The sequence below is a fragment of the Bombina bombina genome, chromosome 7, assembly GCF_027579735.1.
Source record: "Bombina bombina isolate aBomBom1 chromosome 7, aBomBom1.pri, whole genome shotgun sequence".
In the NCBI taxonomy this organism is placed as follows: domain Eukaryota; kingdom Metazoa; phylum Chordata; class Amphibia; order Anura; family Bombinatoridae; genus Bombina; species Bombina bombina.
Window position 1 is genome coordinate 397,356,684 of NC_069505.1, and position 22,268 is coordinate 397,378,951.

The 22,268-nt window shown below is 45.9% G+C and overlaps 1 protein-coding gene across 4 annotated transcripts in view; it reads right to left on the reverse strand.

Annotated features, from left to right (window-relative positions):
- Positions 1 to 22,268, reverse strand: part of CAMKV (CaM kinase like vesicle associated) — a 287,821-nt gene that overhangs the window by 77,377 nt on the left and 188,176 nt on the right. For all 4 annotated transcript variants that reach the window (XM_053721148.1, XM_053721147.1, XM_053721146.1 and 1 more), the window contains exon 4: positions 11,834 to 11,908. In XM_053721148.1, coding sequence (XP_053577123.1) covers positions 11,834 to 11,908 — 75 coding nt within the window. The remainder of the gene's footprint in view (positions 1 to 11,833; positions 11,909 to 22,268) is intronic.

Here is a 22,268-nt window from a genome sequence, read left to right on the forward strand (position 1 = left end):
CCAGCCATTACCATCAAAATCTTTCAACGCAGTACCTATCAACAGCCATTACCATCAAGAGCTTTCATCACAGCCACCAAGCAGAACCTTTCACCAGTCAATAGCATCAAGAGCTTTCATCACAGCCACAAAGCAGAACCTTTCATCAGCCAATACCATCAAGAGCTTTCAACCATGCAGAACCTTTCCCCAGCCAATACTATCAAGAACTTTAAACACAACCACCATGCAGGACCACCTATCAACAGCCAATACCACCAAGAGCTTTAAACCATGCAGAACATTTTACCAGTCAATATTATCAAGAGCTTTCAACTCAGCCACCAGGCAGAAGATTTGTCCAGCCAAAACTATCAAAAGCTTTAAACAAGGCCACCACACAGAATCTTTCACCAGCCAATACCATCAAGAGCTGTCAACTCAGCCACCATGCAGAACCTATAAACAGCCAATACCATCAAGATCTGTCAACTCAGCCATCATGCAGAACCTATAAACAGCCAATACCATCAAGAACTGTCAACACAGCCAACATGCAGAACCTATAAACAGCCAATACCATGAAGAGCTGTCAACACACCCACCATGTAGAACCTTTCACCAGCCAATACCATCAAGAGCTTTCATCACAGCCACCACATTGAATCTTTTCTCAGCTAATACTATCAAGAAATTTTTAACACAGCCACCACCCAGAATCTTTCACCAGCCAATACCATCAAGAGATTTCAACACAGCCACCATGCAGAACCTTTCAAAAGCCAATACCAGCAAGAGCTTTCAATAAACCCACCACGAAGAGCCTTTTTTTATATAATCGACTTGTAGGACCTTCCATATTGTTGCAAAGTAGAGCCTTGACAAAAATAGCACCTTTCTTGCTTGTCTCTGAACAAGAGCCCCTAAAATGTTTTTTTTTTTTTTTTTTTTTTAAATCAATGGTCTGCATTCTGCACGCAAATTGTACAAATCCCCAAGCAGTCACCAAAACTCTCCACATGGTGTCAGCACCTCTCCATTATATTCTATCTACACTACACAAGCATAATGCACGGATCTCAATTTGCTAACGGTGGTGAGATCAGCAGGTGCCAGATCCAATTTGTTTGTTGAAATTGTATCTCGTGCTCCTGTTCATATTCACTAAGTTGTAAGATTAAAAAAAGAGCCAATTACGATTCATAATAAAAAAAACTGCTTCTGTGAATTGTATAGCTGATTAAATAATATACGTTTAAGATTGCAAAACCTGGTGCTGTAATTTATTTATTTTTATTGGAAAAAAATAACCAAGTCTTCTTTTTAAATTGCATTAACTTATCTACGGAACACAAGATTATTTTACTGCTGGATGGAAGCCTTCAATGTTTTTCTGTTTAGTGGGATTTGTTAAAGAAAGTTTAGCCCGGTGGACGCATGGAATAAAGGGCTATTTGACCCCCACTTTATGGGAGCGTTGGTAGGCTCCGCTGTGGGGGGTGGAGGATGATGGGAGGAGATAAATACTCCTCCCCTGCTGAGATTTGGCAGTTGCAGAGTTGCGAGCAGCACGGAAGGGGGAAGTTTTGTTCCTACTCACCTGGTAACTTACCTGTCGGATGGAAGCCCTGCTGTCGGAGTTACTGGCGGTCGCCAGGCGGAACGGCGAAGACTGGATCCGGGAGCGGCTGAGTGGAGGTGCAGCGTCAGTTGGTGTTCCGGATGAGGAGTCGACGAGGAGCGGGACCAGAGGACGGCCAGCCAGGAGGTCGCGGCCACCGGAGCGTCTGAGCCCGGAGATCGACGCCGCCAGGTCCAGGAGAGGGAGTGCGGGGCCTGGGCGGCCAGCGGATGCAGCGGTGAGGCCGGATGGCGGGAGAGGTCGTCGAGGAGGAGGTGGGGCCGAGTCGCGGCCTAGCACGGCGCCGGTGGCTGACGTCAGTGTCGGACGGCGTCAGGAGGAACCGGGCGCTGGAAGAGGCAGAAGGAGATCCTTGAGGAGCGGGACCGGCGACGTGGAAGAAGGTAAGGTCAGCTGAGCTATCGCAGATACGGGCTAAAAAAGGGGGCCTCAAGGTAATTTTGCACTAATAGCATCGGGCCTAACGGGGATGAGGTGGCACATGGGAGAGCATGGGATGCTAAGAGGGATGCAGGTAGGGTGGGGAGGGAAAGTTCAAAGGGGGAGCCGGGATAAGGCTCGAAGGGGCTTAGTGTGCCATGGGGTACTTTAGGGATAAGGCTCGAAGGGGCTTAGGGTGCCAGGGGTACTGCTAGGGAACATGAAGGGGTTTGAGGCTAGGCAGGTTTTGACGGATGGTATCGAATGGGTTTTAAGTTGTTAGTGCGGGTGGGGTGGGTGTGGGCGTGAGTGGGATATTTGGGCAATTGCCATGGGAGCCGGGATAAGGCTTGGTTATGAGAGCATAGGGGTAGCGAAGTTAGGGTGCCTGGTGGTTGCGCTTTAGGGTAGGAGGCTGTGTAGGAAATTAGGCTTTGAAGGGGACTATTGGGGTGAGGTTTAAAGGGGTGTGTTGGGATATAGGTTCAGTGGGGGGGATTTCAGGGGTTACTGTAGTACAGTTGAAGGGACGAGTGGTCGTAGTGGGGACGGTTGAGGGGATGAGGTTTTGGGCTGCAGGAGTAATAGCGGGGGGGGGGGGTTGATTCTTGTGCGCTTGGGGAAGTAAGTAACGGGCAAGGGGGGTCGGGAGCGGGTATTAGGTCTGGTGGTGTGGGACCAGAGGGGTAACTGAGGGGAGAGGGAGCTGTATTTGCAGCGGGCAAGGGGGCTGGAAGCGGGGATTAGGCCTGAGGGTGGGCCTGGCGGGTAGGTTTTGGAGGGAAGTGTCACTGGGGTGGTTGACCGAAGGAGGGCAGCAAAGGGTACAAAGGGGGGGGGGGGGGGTGGGGGGGTAGTAGCGGAGAAGAAGGGATGGGGAAGGTTGCAGCGCTCAGGTGCGCTGGGAGGGACAAAGACTTGACGTTTTTGGGGTGGGTTGATCTGTAGGAGTGGCAGATGGGAGGTCAGAAGGTTCGTAGTAATAAGAAGGTGTCATGGACTTTAGGCTGTGAGGAGTCGGGGGGGGGGTTTCAAAAAAAAAAAAAAAAAAAAAAGAAGGGAGGGGAGGCATAAGGGAGTAATATAAGGGTAGGAATCGGGAAGTAGTAGCAGTTTAATAATTTTGTCAGAAAGGGTGGCTTGAAAGGGAGGGCGTGCAGCTTACGCAGGATTTGGAAGCATATCTGCCAGGCAGCTAAGAGGGGTCCGGGGGTTAAGGGGGGGGAGGGTTGAGGGTCTAGGGGAATTTAGGGAAAGGGTAGGGTGTAGGGTGATTAACTTTTCTTCTGGTTGCAGGGACTGCTGGGGCGAACAGAAGGGGTGTGGAGGCTACGGGAGCCAGGAGGAATGGCGACAGTGAGCGGCAGGTAGATGTCACGGATCCACCACTGGAGTTGGAGGCCAGTGGGAATTTTGAAGATGAGGACCCATTGGAGGGGACGTCGTCGGGTACAGTAACGGTTGGCCAGGTAGGGGGGGGTGTCAACCCTGGTGCAGCTTCTTCAGATGTTGTCTCCGCAACGGAGTGCAGTAGGGGTGGGACAGGGGGAAGGAGGCCGGGGGGCAGAAGGGGGGGGTGTATTGACTATGTCTTCTGCACAGGCTGTAGGTTCAAGGAGGAGGGAGAGGGGCTCATCGCCCGCCAGAACAGGAGGGTCCGGCGGTCGCCGGAGGTCAAGATCCCCGATACGGCGGTCTCAGGGAGGAGGCAGGCCTGGGTCGCCTCTACGAGGGCGGGGTGAAAGAGAGCGGGACAGGAGCAGGCACGACAGGGGGCGGTCTCCTGCCAGAAGAGACGACGTACGAAGGAGATTGGACATCAACAGAGGCCCCGAGAGCGAAATGAGAGAGCAGAGGAGGGAGCAAGGGATGGAGTCGACACAAATCCCAGTGACGGTGCAACAGCCTACAGGTGAGGGTACGGCTGGGGGTGCACCAGGAGTGAATGTGGTGGAGAGTGGTGAGAGAGGCATGATACTGGCAGGTTTGAAGGGGTTATTGGCTGCGCTAGAGAAGCCTAGCGGTGGGGTAGTTCCGGTTGCGGCGGCATGGGTGGCCCCTGGTATGGGGGCGCAGAGTACGGTAGCGTCGGTAGTGGCAGCGGGGACGCAAGGGGCGGTAGCGCCGGGTGTAGCTGCACAGAATAGTGGGGTCGCGGTAGCAGGTGAGTCGGCGGCTGTGAGTAGGGAGGTGGTTAGAGTTCCGGAAGGGGCACTCAGGAGACCTTGTTTATGTTCGGTGGGTCCGTTGGGTATCCATCTAACGACCGAATTGAGGGATAAGATAGGGAAGAGGGAGTTTGTGGAGATATTCTCCCTGCTGCTTTTGGAGCACGTGTTAGAGGTAAAGGAGGATGAGAAGGAAAAGGGGAAAAAGGAGGAGGAGGAAAGGAAGAAAAGGTGGAGGAAGTTGCCCAAGACATTTGCAAATTGGTCTCGGGCCTTCAGGATTTTGGCTAGTGTGGTTTGCGAAAAGTTCCCAGAGCAGGGGGCTTCCCTTTTTTGCTATTATGAAGAAATAGCTAGTGCCTTTGGGACCTATGGGGGAATGGCCTGGTGGAGGTATGATGAGGGGTTCAGACAGCGAATGGCGGTTCGTCCGGAAATGCGTTGGGACGATAGGGATATGGGGATATGGTTAGAAATGATGACCCCGTTGCGGGGGGCTCGTTCCTTTCGGAGTTCTGGGCAGACGGGAAGCATCACTGGAGCCAGCACAGGAACTGGAACAGCTATCCGTAAAGGGCTGTGCTTCCAGTTTAACGAAGGGCAATGTAAGTTTGGAGTGTCGTGTAAATACAAACACGAGTGTTCGGTGTGTGGAGGGATCCATTCCGGGGCAAAATGTTTCCGGAAGGGCAGAATGGGCAGCAAGCCGGGGGAATTGGGTGTACCGGGCACGGACGCCGGTGAAAGTAAAAAAGATGGTCCCTTGGCTCGAGGCATACGCCAATGAGCGGGGACACGCGGGGGACGCGGAATTGCTCTTAACGGGGTTTAGTTCGGGTTTTTTTGATTCCTTTTAAGGAGCAAGAGGGGTTGGCATTCGCGGGGAATTTGAAATCGGCAAGGGAATTTCCGGAGGTGTTGAGGGAGAAGTTGGGGAAGGAAGTCAAATTGGGAAGGATGGCGGGCCCATTCAGGCTACCTCCTATCCCGGGACTAAGGGTGTCTCCGTTGGGTGTGGTGCCTAAGAAGGCTCCGGGCCAATTCCGGATGATACATCATTTATCTTACCCGCGGGGTATTTCGGTGAATGATGGCATAGACCCGGAATTGGTATCGGTGAGGTATGCCTCTTTTGACAAGGCAGTCTCGGTGGTGAGGAAGGCGGGCCGTTGTGCCCTGTTGGCCAAGGCGGATGTTGAATCCGCTTTTCGACTATTGCCCGTTCACCCGAGGTCTCATCACCTCTTGGGGTGTAAATTCGAGGATCAGTTCTATGTGGACCTCTGCCTCCCGATGGGCTGTTCAATTTCCTGTTCATATTTTGAAAGGTTCAGCTCGTTTGTGGAGTGGGTGGTAAAAAGGAGGTCGGGGAAGGTCTCAGTTGTGCATTACTTGGACGATTTCCTCTTTGTGGGCCCGGCTGGGTCCGGTACATGTGAGCTTCTGGTAGCAGTTTTTGGGGAGGTGGCTAAGGAGTTTGGTATTCCGGTTGCGGAGGATAAATCAGAGGGCCCGGCGACGGTCCTGAGTTTCCTAGGGATCGAGATTGATTCGGTCAGAATGGAATGCAGGCTCCCGGAGGACAAAGTCCGGGATCTGCGGGAGGTGATCGATGTGATCCTGAGCAAGAAAAAAGTCTTACTTAGTGAATTGCAATCGCTGTTGGGTAAATTAAACTTTGCGGGCCGGATTATACCCATTGGGTGGGTGTTCTGCCGCAGATTGTCACTGGCGACAGCTGGAATTTCCAATCCGAAATTTCACATCCGCATATCGTCGGATATGAAGGAGGATTTGAGGATTTGGAAAAAATTTTTAGAAGACTTTAATGGAGCATTGTTGATCCAGGAGTCCGGTTGGTCGGACGACCAATTGTGTTTATTTACAGATGCGTCGGGTTCCCACGGATTTGGGGCCTTTCTGAACGGTAAGTGGTGCGCGGGGGCCTGGCCGGTGGTTTGGGTGGAATGGGGGTTGACGAGGAATCTGACATTTCTGGAGTTGTTCCCATTGGTGGTGGCTTTGAGAATTTGGCCGGAACACCTCAGGGACAAAAAGGTTTGTTTTCACTCTGACAATCTGGGAGTGGTGTGGGCGATTAATCGTTTGACAGCAAATTCTCCGGCTGTGATCCGTTTACTACGGGCATTTGTGTTGGAATGCTTGAGGTGTAATGTATCATGGAGGGCGGTACATGTCCCTGGACGCCTTAATGTAATTGCTGATTCTTTATCCCGGTTTCAGTGGGATCGATTTCGAGAGGCGGCCCCAGGGGCGGATGCGGAAGGCTGGGAGTGCCCGGAGGATCTGTGGCAACTTGGCTGCCAGGAACATTGAGTCTGGTACAGGGGGCTTTAGCTCCTACCACATGGAGGGCTTACGTCCGAGTGTGGAAATTGTGGAGGAAAAGGGTGGAGCATGGTTATCAGGAGGGTACTATGGAGGAGGAGATGAGAACTTTGGTGGAATGGATAAAATGCTGGGGGAGAGAAGGGCTGTCGCCCTCAGAAATACGGAGGAGGATGGCGGCCTTGGCGTTTCTGTTCAAACTGTTGGGACAGGTGGATTTGACAAAAATCTTTGTGGTACGAATGGCGGTTAAGAGTCTGTGTAAGAGGAAGGCGCGGGCAGATGGTAGGCGTCCGCTAACCTATGCCATATTAGAAGGTGTGGTTGAGAGGCTAGGGGGTATTTGTTCCTCAGGTTACGAGGAAAAGTTGTTCAGGGCGGCATGCGTCCTGGCCTTTTTCGGAGCATTTAGGGTATCTGAGCTGATGGGAAGGAATCGGGGAGATTTAGGAGGCTTAGCAAGGCAGGATGTGGTGCTGAAGGGGGGGTTGGTTGAGCTTTGGTTGAGAAGGTCCAAGACGGATCAGGAAGGGAGAGGTGCTAGGGTAGTGCTGCGGGAGGTTGGGGGCCTTTGCTGTCCGGTTGGTTCGGTCCGGGAATTTTTGGAGGTATCGAAGAATGCATCGGGTCCACTGTTGTTACACAATGATGGTACGCCCTTATCTAGGTATCAGTTTGTGGCGGTGGTTCGTAAGGCGTTAGTGGCGATGGGGATGAGAGGGGAAGACTTTAGTTCACATTCGTTTCGAATTGGGGCAGCGACGGAGGCAGCATCATTAGGTTTGGATGGGGGGGTAATCAGAAAGATTGGCAGATGGAGGTCTGAAAGGTTTCTGGGGTACGTGAGACAGGAGCTAGTGGTGCAACCAGGGGGGTATTGACAAGTGGATTCTTTTGCTTCATTTGACAGGGCCGGTGTCTTGCTGGATTTTAGGGCACTCCTACATTTTTTGGGCGAGGAAAGCGGCAGCTGTTAAGGACAATGGGTTGCAGCTGGGTTTCTCCAGGGAGCAGGTGCATATACGGTGGTTGGGGGTTCGAGGTATGAAATGGGCTCAGGTGGTTGGGAAGGTATCGGAGTATGCCAGGGTGTTTGACCCCCCGCAGGTGTTAGTTATCCATGTGGGAGGGAACAACTTAGGGTGCATGCCTCAGAAGGATCTGCTGTGGGGTATGAAGAATGGGATAGACAGGTTGTTATGTTTGTTCCCTGACATGGTTTTAGTGTGGTCGGAGATTGAGAGCAGGGTGGTGTGGCGGTCAGCCTGGGACACTAGGAAGTTGGAAGCATCCAGAAGAAAGGTAAATAGGACGGTCAGTGGATATGTCAGGAAGCGGGGCGGTGTGAGCCTTAGGCATGTGGAATTTGAAGGGGAGTCAGGCAGATGTTTCTATTTGAAGGATGGGGTTCATTTGAATGAAGTTGGACTGCACCTATTTAATTTCACTATTAAGGAAGGGATCGAAAAGGCCTTAGCCCTGTGTGGCGGTACTCGCTGATCTATTGAGGCTTACGCCTGATAGATAGTAGCTGGTACTTATGTCAGTAAGGAAAAGTGGAAAGTGATGGTGGACGCCCCGCCCCTGAAAAGGGGTGGGGGCTTATGGAGAGTAAAAGCAAGCACTGGGTGAAGTGTTAGTTAAGAGGTTATAATGTTGATAAAGTTTAACTTGTGTTGTTGTTTTAATAAACAGGCTGCGGCCTTTTCAATCCCATAAAATTGGTGGTGTCTTATTGAGAATGGATGGAGTGAACTCAGAAATGGGGGGTCAAGTTTAGCCCGGTGGACGCATGGAATAAAGGGCAATTTGACCCCCACTTTATGGGAGCGTTGGTAGGCTCCGCTGTGGGGGGTGGAGGATGATGGGAGGAGATAAATACTCCTCCCCTGCTGAGATTTGGCAGTTGCAGAGTTGCGAGCAGCACGGAAGGGGGAAGTTTTCCCGCCCTCCCTCCCCAGGAATAGTGAATAACTGGTTTGTCGCAGCTACGGCGGGGTGCTTGCTGTGATCTATTGAGGCTTACGCCTGATAGATAGTAGCTGGTACTTATGTCAGTAAGGAAAAGTGGAAAGTGATGGTGGACGCCCCGCCCCTGAAAAGGGGTGGGGGCTTATGGAGAGTAAAAGCAAGCACTGGGTGAAGTGTTAGTTAAGAGGTTATAATGTTGATAAAGTTTAACTTGTGTTGTTGTTTTAATAAACAGGCTGCGGCCTTTTCAATCCCATAAAATTGGTGGTGTCTTATTGAGAATGGATGGAGTGAACTCAGAAATGGGGGGTCAAAGCCCTCGTGCAAAATGACACACTGTAATTAATTAGACCCAGGCTTACGTAACTCCTGCAAAAGAGGTTAAACACATAGGTAAAATCACGTGTTTGGCTGCTACCTTCCACTCATGCAACACGCATATTCTGGTCAGGAGCTTTAATCCTTGCAACTCCAAAACAAAGCTTTAGCTGTGTGTGTTTTTAACCCTTTGCAGGGTCAAATACAGTAAGCTAAAGCTAATAATGCAAAAATGGCAAGCTTCAATTATCTAACCCCTTGAGCCATATGGACATAGGTACTACGTCACATAGTACTTTGCCCAGCATAATGTGTTGATGTAGTACCTATGTCCAGCACAGAGACACATGTTGCAGACCCTGCTGTTAGCTTAGACAGTGGGTGACGCAGCCAGAGTGCAGAAGTAGGGATGGGTAAATATTTTGCAACATTCAAAAATAAATTTTTATACATTCGTATGTTTGAATCGAATTTCAAATGTTTATCAAACATTCTAATTTCGAATATTGGTTATAGAATTCGAATTAACATTCGGTAATATCCGTTCAAATATTCTACTTTAATGTATGGTTTCTGTAAGCTAGAACATTCGATTTAGAATTATTTATGTGATTCAAATTAATGTATGCGATTGAAAATTTCAACATTCGATTTTGATTGTTTAGAATATATCAAATATACACATTCAAATTTGAATTAGTATATTTGAACTATTATGAACATTCGAAATCGAAATCAACAATCGAATTGGAAAGCAACATTCAATTCAAAATATGAAATCGAAAGCAACAATAGAAAATCGAAAATAATATTTGATTTTCAAATTTTAAAGAAATTTCGTTGTTATCGATATTCGATTGGGTAAAACATATATACAAAGGAATATTTGTTCTAACATTTGAATTTCGATATAGGTGCATTCACCCATCCCTAGGCATGCTCCCTTACTATATGAAGCCAGATTGCTGATCCTTATAGGGAGTGACACTATCTGTGTCACTCTCTGTACGGATCATCTGTTGGTGCTGAGTGGGAGCAGTGGGAGGCGGACCCGACACTACAGAAAAAAGTCATCTTGGAGGGGGAGAGTGAGGGGGTCCATACTCTATAGGAAAATAAAAAATAATATAAAATAAAAAAAATTAAATAATTTGTTACTTGCAGACTGGCTGCCAGTAACAAACATGGAGGTGGAGGGTAACAGAGCTGTTTGGGTGGGGGACCAGGGAGGTGGGAGGGTGAGGAGGGATCCCTACACTACAGAAATAAAAAATATATACATTTAAAAAATATTAAACAAAAGGCCTAAACTGCACACTGGCGCACTGTCTGCCAGTACCTAAGATGGTGGTGACTAGTGGCGGGGAGGAATGAGAGAGTTATTTGGAAAGGATCAGGGGGTCGGAGGTCTCAGGTGGGTGGGTAGTCCCTAAACTACAGGTAGTATTAACCTTACAAGCTAACCTATTAACCCCTTCACTGCCAGGAATGTGATGCACAGCTACAAATGGCGGCCTTTTAATTACCAAAAACAATTTGCAAAGGCATTCATGTTTGCTATTTCTGTACAAAGGGGATCCCAGAGAAGCTTTTACAACCATTTGTCTTATGACTGCAGTAGTTGTGTGTAAATCATATCAGTGATAAAAAGTTAACGATTTTTTTTTTTTACATATGATCGTATTTCACATCCAAATGGTGGCATCAAAAATACCAAAATGGGCCTAGATCAATACCTGGTATTAATAATAGGTTGTCTACTTTAAATATAAATAAATAAATATATATATATATACTCTAACTTTCACCCATGCACTCACTGAGAGGCTGACAGGACTACTTAAAACTCCAGTCCCATGCCGAAGAGTACTACCCTCCATAAGAGACTATCCAAAACTTCTGACACTTCTCTGCCAACCTCCTGGGACGAAAGGCAAAGAATGACTGGGAGATGAGGGAAGTGGGGGAGGTATTTAAAGGGCCATAATACCCAAATGTTTAAACACTTGAAAGTGATGTAGCATAGCTGTAAAAAGCTGACTAGAAAATATCTCCTGAACATCTCTATGTAAAAAAAAAGATATTTTACCTCAAAAGTTCCTCAGTAGCCACCTCCCATTGTAAAGGATTTCTAAGCAGCATTTTAGTGTGTCAGTCCTAGGACAGCTTAGGGGATGAGCCTCGTGAACTCTCATATTATTTCACCAATCAGGTAAAGGAAGCTTACTATGAAATCTCATGAGAGTTAAGTCAAATCACAGTAAGAGTTCATGACCTCAACACTGCTGATGCTGATTGGCTGCTGTTCATTTCTTCATTTTTTTTATTTTTTTTTACCTGCAGCTGGGAGCAGGTGAAGTATAACTTTTTACACAGAACTTACTCTGCTGAGTTGAGGAGATTGTGAGGTAATATATCTTCCTTTTTTACATAGAGATGCTCAGGTGATATTTTCCTGTCAGCTTTTTACAGTTATACTGCATCAGTTTCAAGTGATTTAGCATATGAGTATTATGTCCCTTTAAGCCTTTGGCTGGGGTGTCTTTGCCTCCTCCTGGTGGCCAGGTTTTGAATTCCCAAAAGTAATGAATGCAGCTGTGGACTCTTTCCATTTATGAAAAAATAAATAAATATATATATAGCTCTATTTCTGTTTAAACGGAATGATAGCAAATGGGTTAAAATAATAGAACTGGTCAGTAGATACATATATTGCATCCACTATCTAAATAATAATTTCCTTTTTTTTGTTTGTTAACTTTTTATAAGTAGCTGGTAAAGACCAAAATTACAGGGTGGGGGTGGGGAGGGTCTTGCAGTCTTTGGACACCAATAGCTCTGGCTATGCCTGCTGTGTATATCTGTTCTATCTTATATCAGTAACTAACAACTCTCTCCTCTGATCATCTTTATATTACTCTGTCCCCTCTGTCCTGTTCGGTTTTGTTAGCAGTTTGTTCTCCCCTCCCCTCCATTAGTCACTTACAGTTCCAAGAAGATGAAATATTCCTTCCGTGTCTCGAAAACATCAACAAGCTGTAGGATATTTGGATGCTTCACCCTGTGGGAAATCTAGTATTATACACACGTACACAGAGGATTTTGTTATAAACAACGGTTCACAGCATGTTATACATTTGAGATACAGGTACAGAGCAATATTCAGAAGGGACCTCAACACAGGAAAGTCCTATACAGAGTATTATATAAAGAGTGCTTATATACAGAGTATTATATGAAGAGTACTCTTATACAGAGTATTATATGTAAAGTACACATATATCGAGTATTATAAAGAGATTAGATGTTTACAGATGATTATACGGAGGATACTCTTCTACAGAGTATTAAACAGAACTATATTCAGAGTAGTATTAGATTAAATTATGTATACAGAGTAGTATTAAGAGAGTAAATGTACACAGAATAATATACTGAGGGTATTCTTCTACAGAGAATTATACCAAGGGCACTCTTCTCCAGAATATTAAACAGAGGGTATAGGTATTTATTGTAGTATTAAGAGCTTATAAGTATATAGCGTATTATACTGAGGGCGCTCTTCTACAGAGTATTAAACAGAGGGTATAGGTATACATTGTAGTATTAAGAGATTATAAGAATATAGCGTATTATACTGGGGGTGCTTTTCTACAGAGTATTAAACAGAGGGTATAGGTATACATTGCAGTATTAAGAACTTATAAGTATATAGCGTATTATACTGGGGGTGCTCTTCTACAGAGTATTAAACAGAGGGTATAAGTATACATTGCAGTATTAAGAACTTATAAGTATATAGCGTATTATACTGGGGGTACTCTTCTACAGAGTATTAAACAGAGGGTATAGCTATACATTGTAGTATTTAGAGATTATGGGCTAGATTACAAAGTGCAAAATATTGCTTCCAGTGCATTACTACCTCGCATTCGCATTGCACGGAAGCATTACGCTCACAACAGTGTACTTTCATAGGCTCCAATGGGAGCTTCATTCTCTAGCTCCATTTAAATAATACGTTGCGTGCCTATTTTTACTTTTTACAAAATGTAGAACCTTGCATTTTCCTGTATTAAATCTCATTTTCCATTTACCTGCCCATTCTTCTAATTTTTGTAGATCCCCTTGTAAAGCAATTTCATCCTGCTCTGACCTAAAGACCTTTCACAACTTTGAATCATCTGCAAAAATAGAGATCTTGCTTGCTATTTATTCTTTGCTCCAAGTCATTAATAAAAATATTAAAAAGAACAGGGCCAAATACTGATCCCTGGGGGACTTCACTGATTACCTTTGTCCAATCTGAGTATGATCCATTCACTACTACTCGTTGCTCCCTGTCTTTTATCCAGTTATTTATCCACGAGCTAACATTTTCAGGTATTCCCAGTCCCTTAATTTTGTACTATTTGTTTTTTTTAAATAAATCTAGACTATTATTTAGATTTTAGAACACTGAAACCAAACCAAAGACACAGACAAAGAAGATTGTTACTTACAGGTGGGGAAAAATTCAAATTGATTTAAAAAAAAGAAAAAAAAAACTTTAATTAAAAAGTTTGGATTTTGGAATTCTGGATTTGGCAATTCGTACCTCTATTATAAATAGTGCTATATAAAATTAGAATGCGCTTTACTATGTCAGAAGGCAAAATTCACTTTAGTGTGTGCAGGTTCTCTGTTTTCACTATTTCCTGTGTTATTATGTGTAGTTGATTCACTAAAGCTCACTCATCTCTCTATTCTTTAGTGAATAGCAGAGAGATAGGATTTACTGATTACCTTAGTGCACTGGTTTTCTGTCCTCAGACCTCTCTAACAGGCCAGATTTTGAGGATATCTGTACTGGAGCACAGGTGAAATAATCAGCTGATAATTAAACATTATTATTTTACCTGCTCTCATCCAAGGTGATCATGAAAACCTGGCCTGTTGGGGAGGTCTGATGACAGATTTAAAAACCAGTGCCTTTGTGATTTTTCCAAGCATGTAAAAATTCCAGTAATATACAAACCAGTAAATAAATGGTTAACTATGGCAACTGGTCTAGATTCATAGATCATGACGTAGCCGAGGGGCCTTGTTATAAATGTGAGATTGTGTTAGAAACTCAACGATCATCTCTTTGTCTCTCGCTCCTGCCATTAAAGGGACATGAAACCCACATTTTTTTCTTTCATGATTCAGATAGAGAATAAAATTTTAAAAAAAGTTTCCAATTTACTTTTATTATCAAATTTGCATCATTTTTATGTTATTCTTTGTTGAAGAGATACCTAGATAGGTAGCGTACACATGTGTAGATCACTACATGACAGGAAATAGTGCTGCCCTCTAGTGCTTTTGCTATAACATTACAGTAAAACTGCGGCCATATAGTGCTGCAGACACGTGCACACTCCGAAGCTTACTTTACTGCTTTTCAACAAAGGATAAGAAAAGAAACAGAATTTATGCTTACCTGATAAATTACTTTCTCTTACGGTGTATCCAGTCCACGGATTCATCCTTACTTGTGGGATATTCTCATTCCCTACAGGAAGTGGCAAAGAGAGCACACAGCAGAGCTGTCCATATAGCTCCCCTCAGGCTCCGCCCCCCCAGTCATTCGACCGACGGTTAGGAGAAAAAGGAGAACCATAGGGTGCAGTGGTGACTGTAGTTTCACAAAAAAAATTTGAACCTGACCTAATTGCCAGGGCGGGCCGTGGACTGGATACACCGTAAGAGAAAGTAATTTATCAGGTAAGCATAAATTCTGTTTTCTCTTACATGGTGTATCCAGTCCACGGATTCATCCTTACTTGTGGGATACCAATACCAAAGCTTTAGGACACGGATGAAGGGAGGGAACAAGTCAGGTAACCTAAACGGAAGGCACCACTGCTTGCAAAACCTTTCTCCCAAAAATAGCCTCCGAAGAAGCAAAAGTATCGAATTTGTAAAATTTGGCAAATGTATGCAGTGAAGACCAAGTCGCTGCCTTACAAATCTGTTCAACAGAAGCCTCATTCTTGAAGGCCCATGTGAAAGCCACAGCTCTGGTGGAATGAGCTGTAATTCGTTCAGGAGGCTGCTGTCCAGCAGTCTCATAAGCCAATCGGATGATGCTTTTCAGCCAGAAGGAAAGAGAGGTAGCAGTCGCTTTCTGACCTCTCCTCTTACCAGAATAAATGACAAATAAAGATGATGTTTGTCTGAAATCTTTAGTTGCTTTTAAATAGAATTTTAAAGCACGAACCACATCAAGATTGTGTAACAGTCGTTCCTTCTTAGAAACTGGATTAGGGCACAGAGAAGGAACAATGATTTCCTGGTTAATATTCTTATTAGAAACCACTTTTGGAAGGAAACCAGGTTTGGTACGCAAAACAACCTTATCTGCATGGAACACCAGATAGGGTGAATTACACTGCAAAGCAGACAATTCTGAAACTCTTCGAGCAGAAGAAATAGCTACCAAAAACAAAACTTTCCAAGATAATAACTTAATATCTATGGAATGTAAAGGTTCAAACGGAACCCCTTGAAGAACTGAAAGAACTAAATTTAGACTCCATGGAGGAGCCACAGGTTTGTAGACAGGCTTGATTCTAACTAGGGCCTGTGCAAACGCCTGAACGTCTGGTACAGCTGCCAGACGCTTGTGTAACAGGATAGACAGAGCAGATATATGTCCCTTCAAAGAACTAGCTGCCAAACCTTTCTCCAATCCATCTTGGAGAAAGGACAATATCCTTGGAATCCTAATCTTACTCCACGAGTAACCCTTGGATTCACACCAACAAAGATATTTCCGCCATATCTTATGGTAAATTTTCCTGGTGACAGGCTTTCTGGCCTGGATCAAAGTATCTATAACTGATTCAGAGAACCCACGCTTAGCTAGAATTAAGCATTCAATCTCCAAGCAGTCAGTTGCAGAGAAACTAGATTTGGATGCTTGAAAGGACCTTGTATTAGAAGATCCTGCCTCGATGGCAGTGTCCATGGTGGAACCGATGACATGTCCACTAGGTCTGCATACCAAGTCCTGCGTGGCCACGCAGGCGCTATCAGAATTACCGAAGCCTTCTCCTGTTTGATTCTGGCTACTAGCCGAGGGAGAAGAGGAAAGGGTGGAAAGACATAAGCTAGACTGAATGACCAAGGCGCTACTAAAGCATCTATCAATGCCGCCTTGGGATCCCTGGACCTGGATCCGTAAAGGGGAAGTTTGGTGTTCTGACGGGACGCCATCAGATCCAGTTCTGGAATGCCCCATAGCTGGGTCAGCTGAGCAAAAACCTCCAGGTGGAGTTCCCACTCCCCCGGATGGAAAGTCTGACGACTCAGAAAATCCGCCTCCCAGTTGTCTACTCCTGGGATGTGAATTGCAGATAGATGGCAGGAGTGGTCCTCCACCCATTTGATGATCTTGGTTACTTCCTTCATCGCTAGGGAACTCTTTGTTCCTCCCTGATGATTGATGTACGCTACAGTCGTGATGTTGTCCGACTGAAATCTGATGAATTTGGCCTCCGCTAGTTGAGGCCATGCCTGGAGCGTATTGAATATCGCTCTCAGTTCCAAAATGTTTATCGGGAGAAGAGATTCTTCCCGAGACCATAGACCCTGAGCTTTCAGGGAGTCCCAGACCGCACCCCAGCCTAACAGACTGGCATCGGTCGTGACAATGATCCACTCTGGTCTGTGGAAGCTCATTCCCTGAGACAGGTGATCCTGAGACAACCACCAGAGAAGAGAGTCTCTGGTGTTCTGGTCCATTTGTATTTGAGGAGACAAATCTGCATAATCCCCATTCCACTGTTTGAGCATGCACAGTTGCAGTGGTCTTAGATGAATTCGGGCAAAAGGGACCACGTCCATTGCCGCAACCATTAATCCGATTACCTCCATGCACTGAGCCACGGAGGGCCGAGGAATGGAATGAAGAACTCGGCATGTAGTTAAAAGCTTTGACTTCCTGACCTCTGTCAGAAATATTTTCATTTCTACCGAGTTTATTAGTGTTCCCAGGAAGGGAACCCTTGTGAGCGGGGACAGAGTACTCTTTTCTACGTTCACCTTCCACCCGTGAGACCTTAGAAAGGCCAGAACAATGTCCGTATGAGCCCTGGCTCTGTGAAAAGACGACGCCTGTATTAAGATGTCGTCTAGGTAAGGTGCTACTGCAATGCCCCGCGGTCTTAGTACCGCTAGAAGGGACCCTAGCACCTTTGTGTAAATTCTGGGAGCGGTGGCCAACCCGAAAGGAAGGGCCACGAACTGGTAATGCGTGTCCAGAAAGGCGAACCTTAGGAACTGATGATGATCTTTGTGGATAGGAATATGTAGGTACGCATCCTTTAGATCCACGGTAGTCATATATTGACCTTCCTGGATCATCGGCAAGATTGTCCGAATGGTTTCCATTTTGAAAGATGGAACTCTGAGAAATTTGTTTAGAATTTTTAGATCCAGAATTGGCCTGAAAGTTCCTTCCTTTTTGGGAACTACGAACAGGTTTGAGTAAAAGCCCAGTCCTTGTTCTGCCATTGGAACTGGGTGTATCACTCCCATCTTTAGAAGATCTTCTACACAGCGTAAGAACGCCTGTTTCTTTGTCTCGTCTGAAGACAAACGAGAAATGTGGAACCTTCCCCTTGGGGGAGAGTCCTTGAATTCTAGAAGATACCCCTGAGCAACAATTTCTAATGCCCAGGGATCTGGAACATCTCTTGCCCAAGCCTGAGCAAAGAGAGAGAGTCTGCCCCCTACTAGATCCAGTCCCGGATCGGGGGCTACCCCTTCATGCTGTCTTGGTAGCAGGCGCAGGCTTCTTGGCCTGTTTACCCTTATTCCAGCCCTGCAAGGGTTTCCAGGTTGCTTTGGGCTGTGAAGCTATATCTTGCTTTGCGGCAGCAGAGGTTGCATCAGGTCCGCTCCTGAAGTTGCGAAAGGAATGAAAATTAGCCTTAAACGGTCTATCCTGCGGGAGGGCATGGCCCTTCCCCCCAGTGATATCCACGATAATTTCTTTCAACTCGGGACCAAAAAGGGTCTTCCCCTTGAAAGGAATGTTTAGTAACTTTGTTTTGGACGACATGTCAGCCGACCATGATTTGAGCCAAAGCGCTCTTCGCGCCATAATGGCAAAACCTGAATTTTTCGCCGCTAACTTAGCTAATTGGAAAGCGGCATCAGTGATAAAAGAATTAGCCAGCTTTAGGGCATGAATTCTATCCATGACTTCGTCATATGAAGTCTCCCTCTGGAGCGACTCCTCCAGCGCCTCAAACCAAAAGGCCGCTGCAGTAGTTACAGGAATAATGCAGGCAATTGGTTGAAGAAGGAAACCTTGCTGAACAAACATTTTCTTCAGCAAACCTTCCAATTTTTTTTATCCATAGGGTCTTTGAAAGCACAACTGTCCTCTACTGGTATAGTTGTACGCTTAGCAAGTGTTGAAACTGCTCCCTCTACCTTAGGGACCGTCTGCCACGCGTCCCGCCTGGGGTCATTTATGGGGAACATTTTCTTAAAAATAGGGGGGGGGGGGGAACAAAAGGTACACCTGGTCTCTCCCACTCCCTAGTCACAATATCCGCCACCCTCTTCGGGATCGGAAACGCCTCAGTGTATACAGGGACCTCTAAAAACCTGTCCATTTTACACAATTTTTCAGCGACCACCATGGGGTCACAATCATCCAGCGTAGCTAAAACCTCCTTAAGCAGGACGCGGAGGTGTTCCAGCTTAAATTTAAACGCTAAGGAATCTGACTCTGCCCGCTGAGAAACTTTTCCTGTGTCAGAAATTTCTCCCTCAGACAGACCGTCCCTCACTGCCACTTCAGATTGCTGTGAGGGTACTACAGATAAATCATCCAAAGCTTCTGATTGCTCATCCTCTGTTCTTAAAACTGAGCTATCGCGCTTCTTTGGAAAAACTGGCAGTTTGGATAAAAATGCTGCAAGGGGATTATCCATGACTGCTGCTAATTGTTGTAAGGTAATAGGGGCCAATGCGCTAGAGGTACTAGGCATCGCTTGCTCGGGCGTAACTGGTGTCGACACATGGGGAGAGGAAGAAGGGCTATCCTCATTACCTTCCGTTAAAGAATCATCTTGGGCTACATTTTTAAGTGTCACTGCATGGTCTTTAAAATGTTTAGACACCTTAGCACACTTTAAACACAAATTCAATGGGGGTACCGCCATGGCTTTTAAACACATAGAACAGGGTCTATCTGAAGGCTCAGACATGTTTGACAGACTTAGACAGCACTCAAATACAGTAAAAAAACAGAATTTATGCTTACCTGATAAATTACTTTCTCTTACAGGTGTATTCAGTCCACGGATTCATCCTTACTTGTGGGATATTCTCATTCCCTACAGGAAATGGCAAAGAGAGCACACAGCAAAGCTGTCCATATAGCTCCCCTCAGGCTCCGCCCCCCCAGTCATTCGACCGACAGTTAGGAGAAAAAGGAGAACCATAGGGTGCAGTGGTGACTGTAGTTATAGTAAATTAAATTTAAACCTGACTTAAATATCAGGGCGGGCCGTGCACTGAATACACCTGTAAGAGAAAGTAATTTATTAGGTAAGCATAAATTCTGTTTTCTCTTACTTGGTGTATTCAGTCCACGGATTCATCCTTACTTGTGGGATACCAATACCAAAGCAATAGGACACGGATGAAGGGAGGGAACAAGTCAGGTAACCTAAACGGAAGGCACCACTGCTTGCAAAACCTTTCTCCCAAAAATAGCCTCCGACGAAGCAAAAGTATCGAATTTGTAAAATTTGGCGAATGTATGCAGTGAAGACCAAGTCGCTGCCTTACAAATCTGTTCAACAGAAGCCTCATTCTTGAAAGCCCATGTGGAAGCCACAGCTCTGGTGGAATGAGCTGTAACTCGTTCAGGAGGCTGCCTACCAGCAGTCTCATAAGCCAATCGGATGATGCTTTTCAGCCAGAATTAAAGAGAGGTAGCAGTCGCTTTCTAACCTCTCCTCTTACCAGAATACACGACAAACAAGGATGATGTGTGTCTGAAATCTTTAGTTGCTTTTAAATAGAACTTTAAAGCACGAACCACATCAAGATTGTGCAACAGTCGTTCCGTCTTAGAAACTGGATTAGGGCACAGAGAAGGAACAATGATTTCCTGGTTAATATTCTTATTAGAAACCACCTTTGGAAGGAAACCAGGTTTAGTACGCAGAACAACCTTATCTGCATGGAACACCAGGTAGGGTGAATCGCACTGCAAAGCAGATAATTCTGAAACTCTTCGAGCAGAAGAAATAGCTACTAAAAACAAAACTTTCCAAGATAATAACTTGATATCTATGGAATGTAAAGGTTCAAACGGAACCCCTTGAAGAACTGAAAGAACTAAATTTAGACTCCATGGAGGAGCCACAGGTCTGTAGACAGGCTTGATTCTTACTAATGCCTGTGCAAACGTCTGGCACAGCTGCCAGACGCTTGTGTAACAGAATAGACAGAGCAGATATCTGTCCCTTTAAGGAACTAGCTGACAGACCTTTCTCCAAACCTTCTTGGAGAAAGGACAATATCCTTTGAATCCTAACTTTACTCCACGAGTAACCCTTGGATTCACACCAACAAAGATATTTCCGCCATATCTTATGGTAAATTTTCCTTGTGACAGGCTTTCTGGCCTGTATCAGAGTATCTATAACTGAATCAGAGAACCCCCGCTTAGATAGGATTAAGCGTTCAATCTCCAAGCAGTCAGCTGCAGAGAAACTAGATTTGGATGCTCGAAAGGACCTTGGATTAGAAGATCCTGTCTCGATGGCAGTTTCCATGGTGGGACCAATGACATGCCCACTAGGTCTGCATACCAAGTCCTGCGTGGCCACGCAGGCGCTATCAGAATTACCGAAGCCCTCTCCTGTTTGATTCTGGCTATTAGCCGAGGGAGAATAGGAAACGGTGGAAAGACATAAGCTAGACTGAATGACCAAGGCGCTATTAATGCATCTATCAATGCCGCCTTGGGATCCCTGGATCTGGATCCGTAAAGGGGAAGTTTGGTGTTCTGACGGGACGCCATCAGATCCAACTCTGGAATGCCCCAAAGCTGAGTTAGTTGAGCAAAAACCTCCGGGTGGAGTTCCCACTCCCCCGGATGGAAAGTCTGACGACTTAGAAAATCCGCCTCCCAGTTGTCTACTCCTGGGATGTGAATTGCAGATAAATGGCAGGAGTGATCCTCCGCCCATTTGATAATCTTGGATACTTCCTTCATCGCTAGGGAACTCTTTGTTCCCCCCTGATGATTGATGTACGCTACAGTCGTGATGTTGTCCGACTGAAATCTGATGAATTTGGCCTCTGCTAGTTGAGGCCACGCCTGGAGCGTATTGAATATCGCTCTCAGCTCCAAAATGTTTATCGGGAGAAGAGATTCTTCCCGAGACCATAGTCCCTGAGCCTTTAGGGAGTTCCAGACCGCACCCTAGCCTATCAGACTGGCATCGGTCGTGACAATGATCCATTCCGGTCTGCGGAAACTCAGCCCCTGAGACAGGTGATCTGGAGACAACCACCAGAGAAGAGAGTCTCTGGTCTTTTGGTCCATTTGAATCTGAGGAGATAAATCTGCGTAATCTCCATTCCACTGTTTGAGCATGCACAGTTGCAGTGGTCTGAGATGAATTCGGGCGAAAGGGACCACGTCCATCGCCGCAACCATTAAACCGATTACTTCCATGCACTGAGCCACGGAAGGCCGAGGAATGGAATGAAGAACTCGGCAAGTATTCAACAGTTTTGACTTCCTGACCTCTGTCAGAAAGATTTTCATTTCTACCGAGTCTATTAGTGTTCCCAGAAAAGGAACCCTTGTGAGCGGGGACAGAGAACTCTTTTCTACGTTCACCTTCCACCCGTGAGACCTTAGAAAGGCCAGAACGATGTCCATATGAGCCTTGGCTCTGAGAAAGGACGACGCCTGTATTAAGATGTCGTCTAGATAAGGTACTACTGCAATGCCCCGCGGTCTTAGTACCGCCAGAAGGGACCATAGAACCTTTGTGAAAATTCTGGGAGCGGTGGCCAGCCCGAAAGGCAGAGCCACGAACTGGTAATGATTGTCCAGAAAGGCGAACCTTAGGAACTGATGGTGATCTTTGTGGATAGGAATATGTAGGTACGCATCCTTTAAATCCACGGTAGTCATATATTGACCTTCCTGGATCATTGGCAAGATCGTCCGAATGGTTTCCATCTTGAAGGACGGAACTCTGAGGAATTTGTTTAGAATCTTGAGATCCAGAATTGGCCTGAACGTTCCCTCTTTTTTGGGAACTACGAATAGATTTGATTAAAAGCCCAGTCCTTGTTCTGCAATTGGAACTGGGTGTATCACTCCTATTTTCAGAAGATCTTCTACA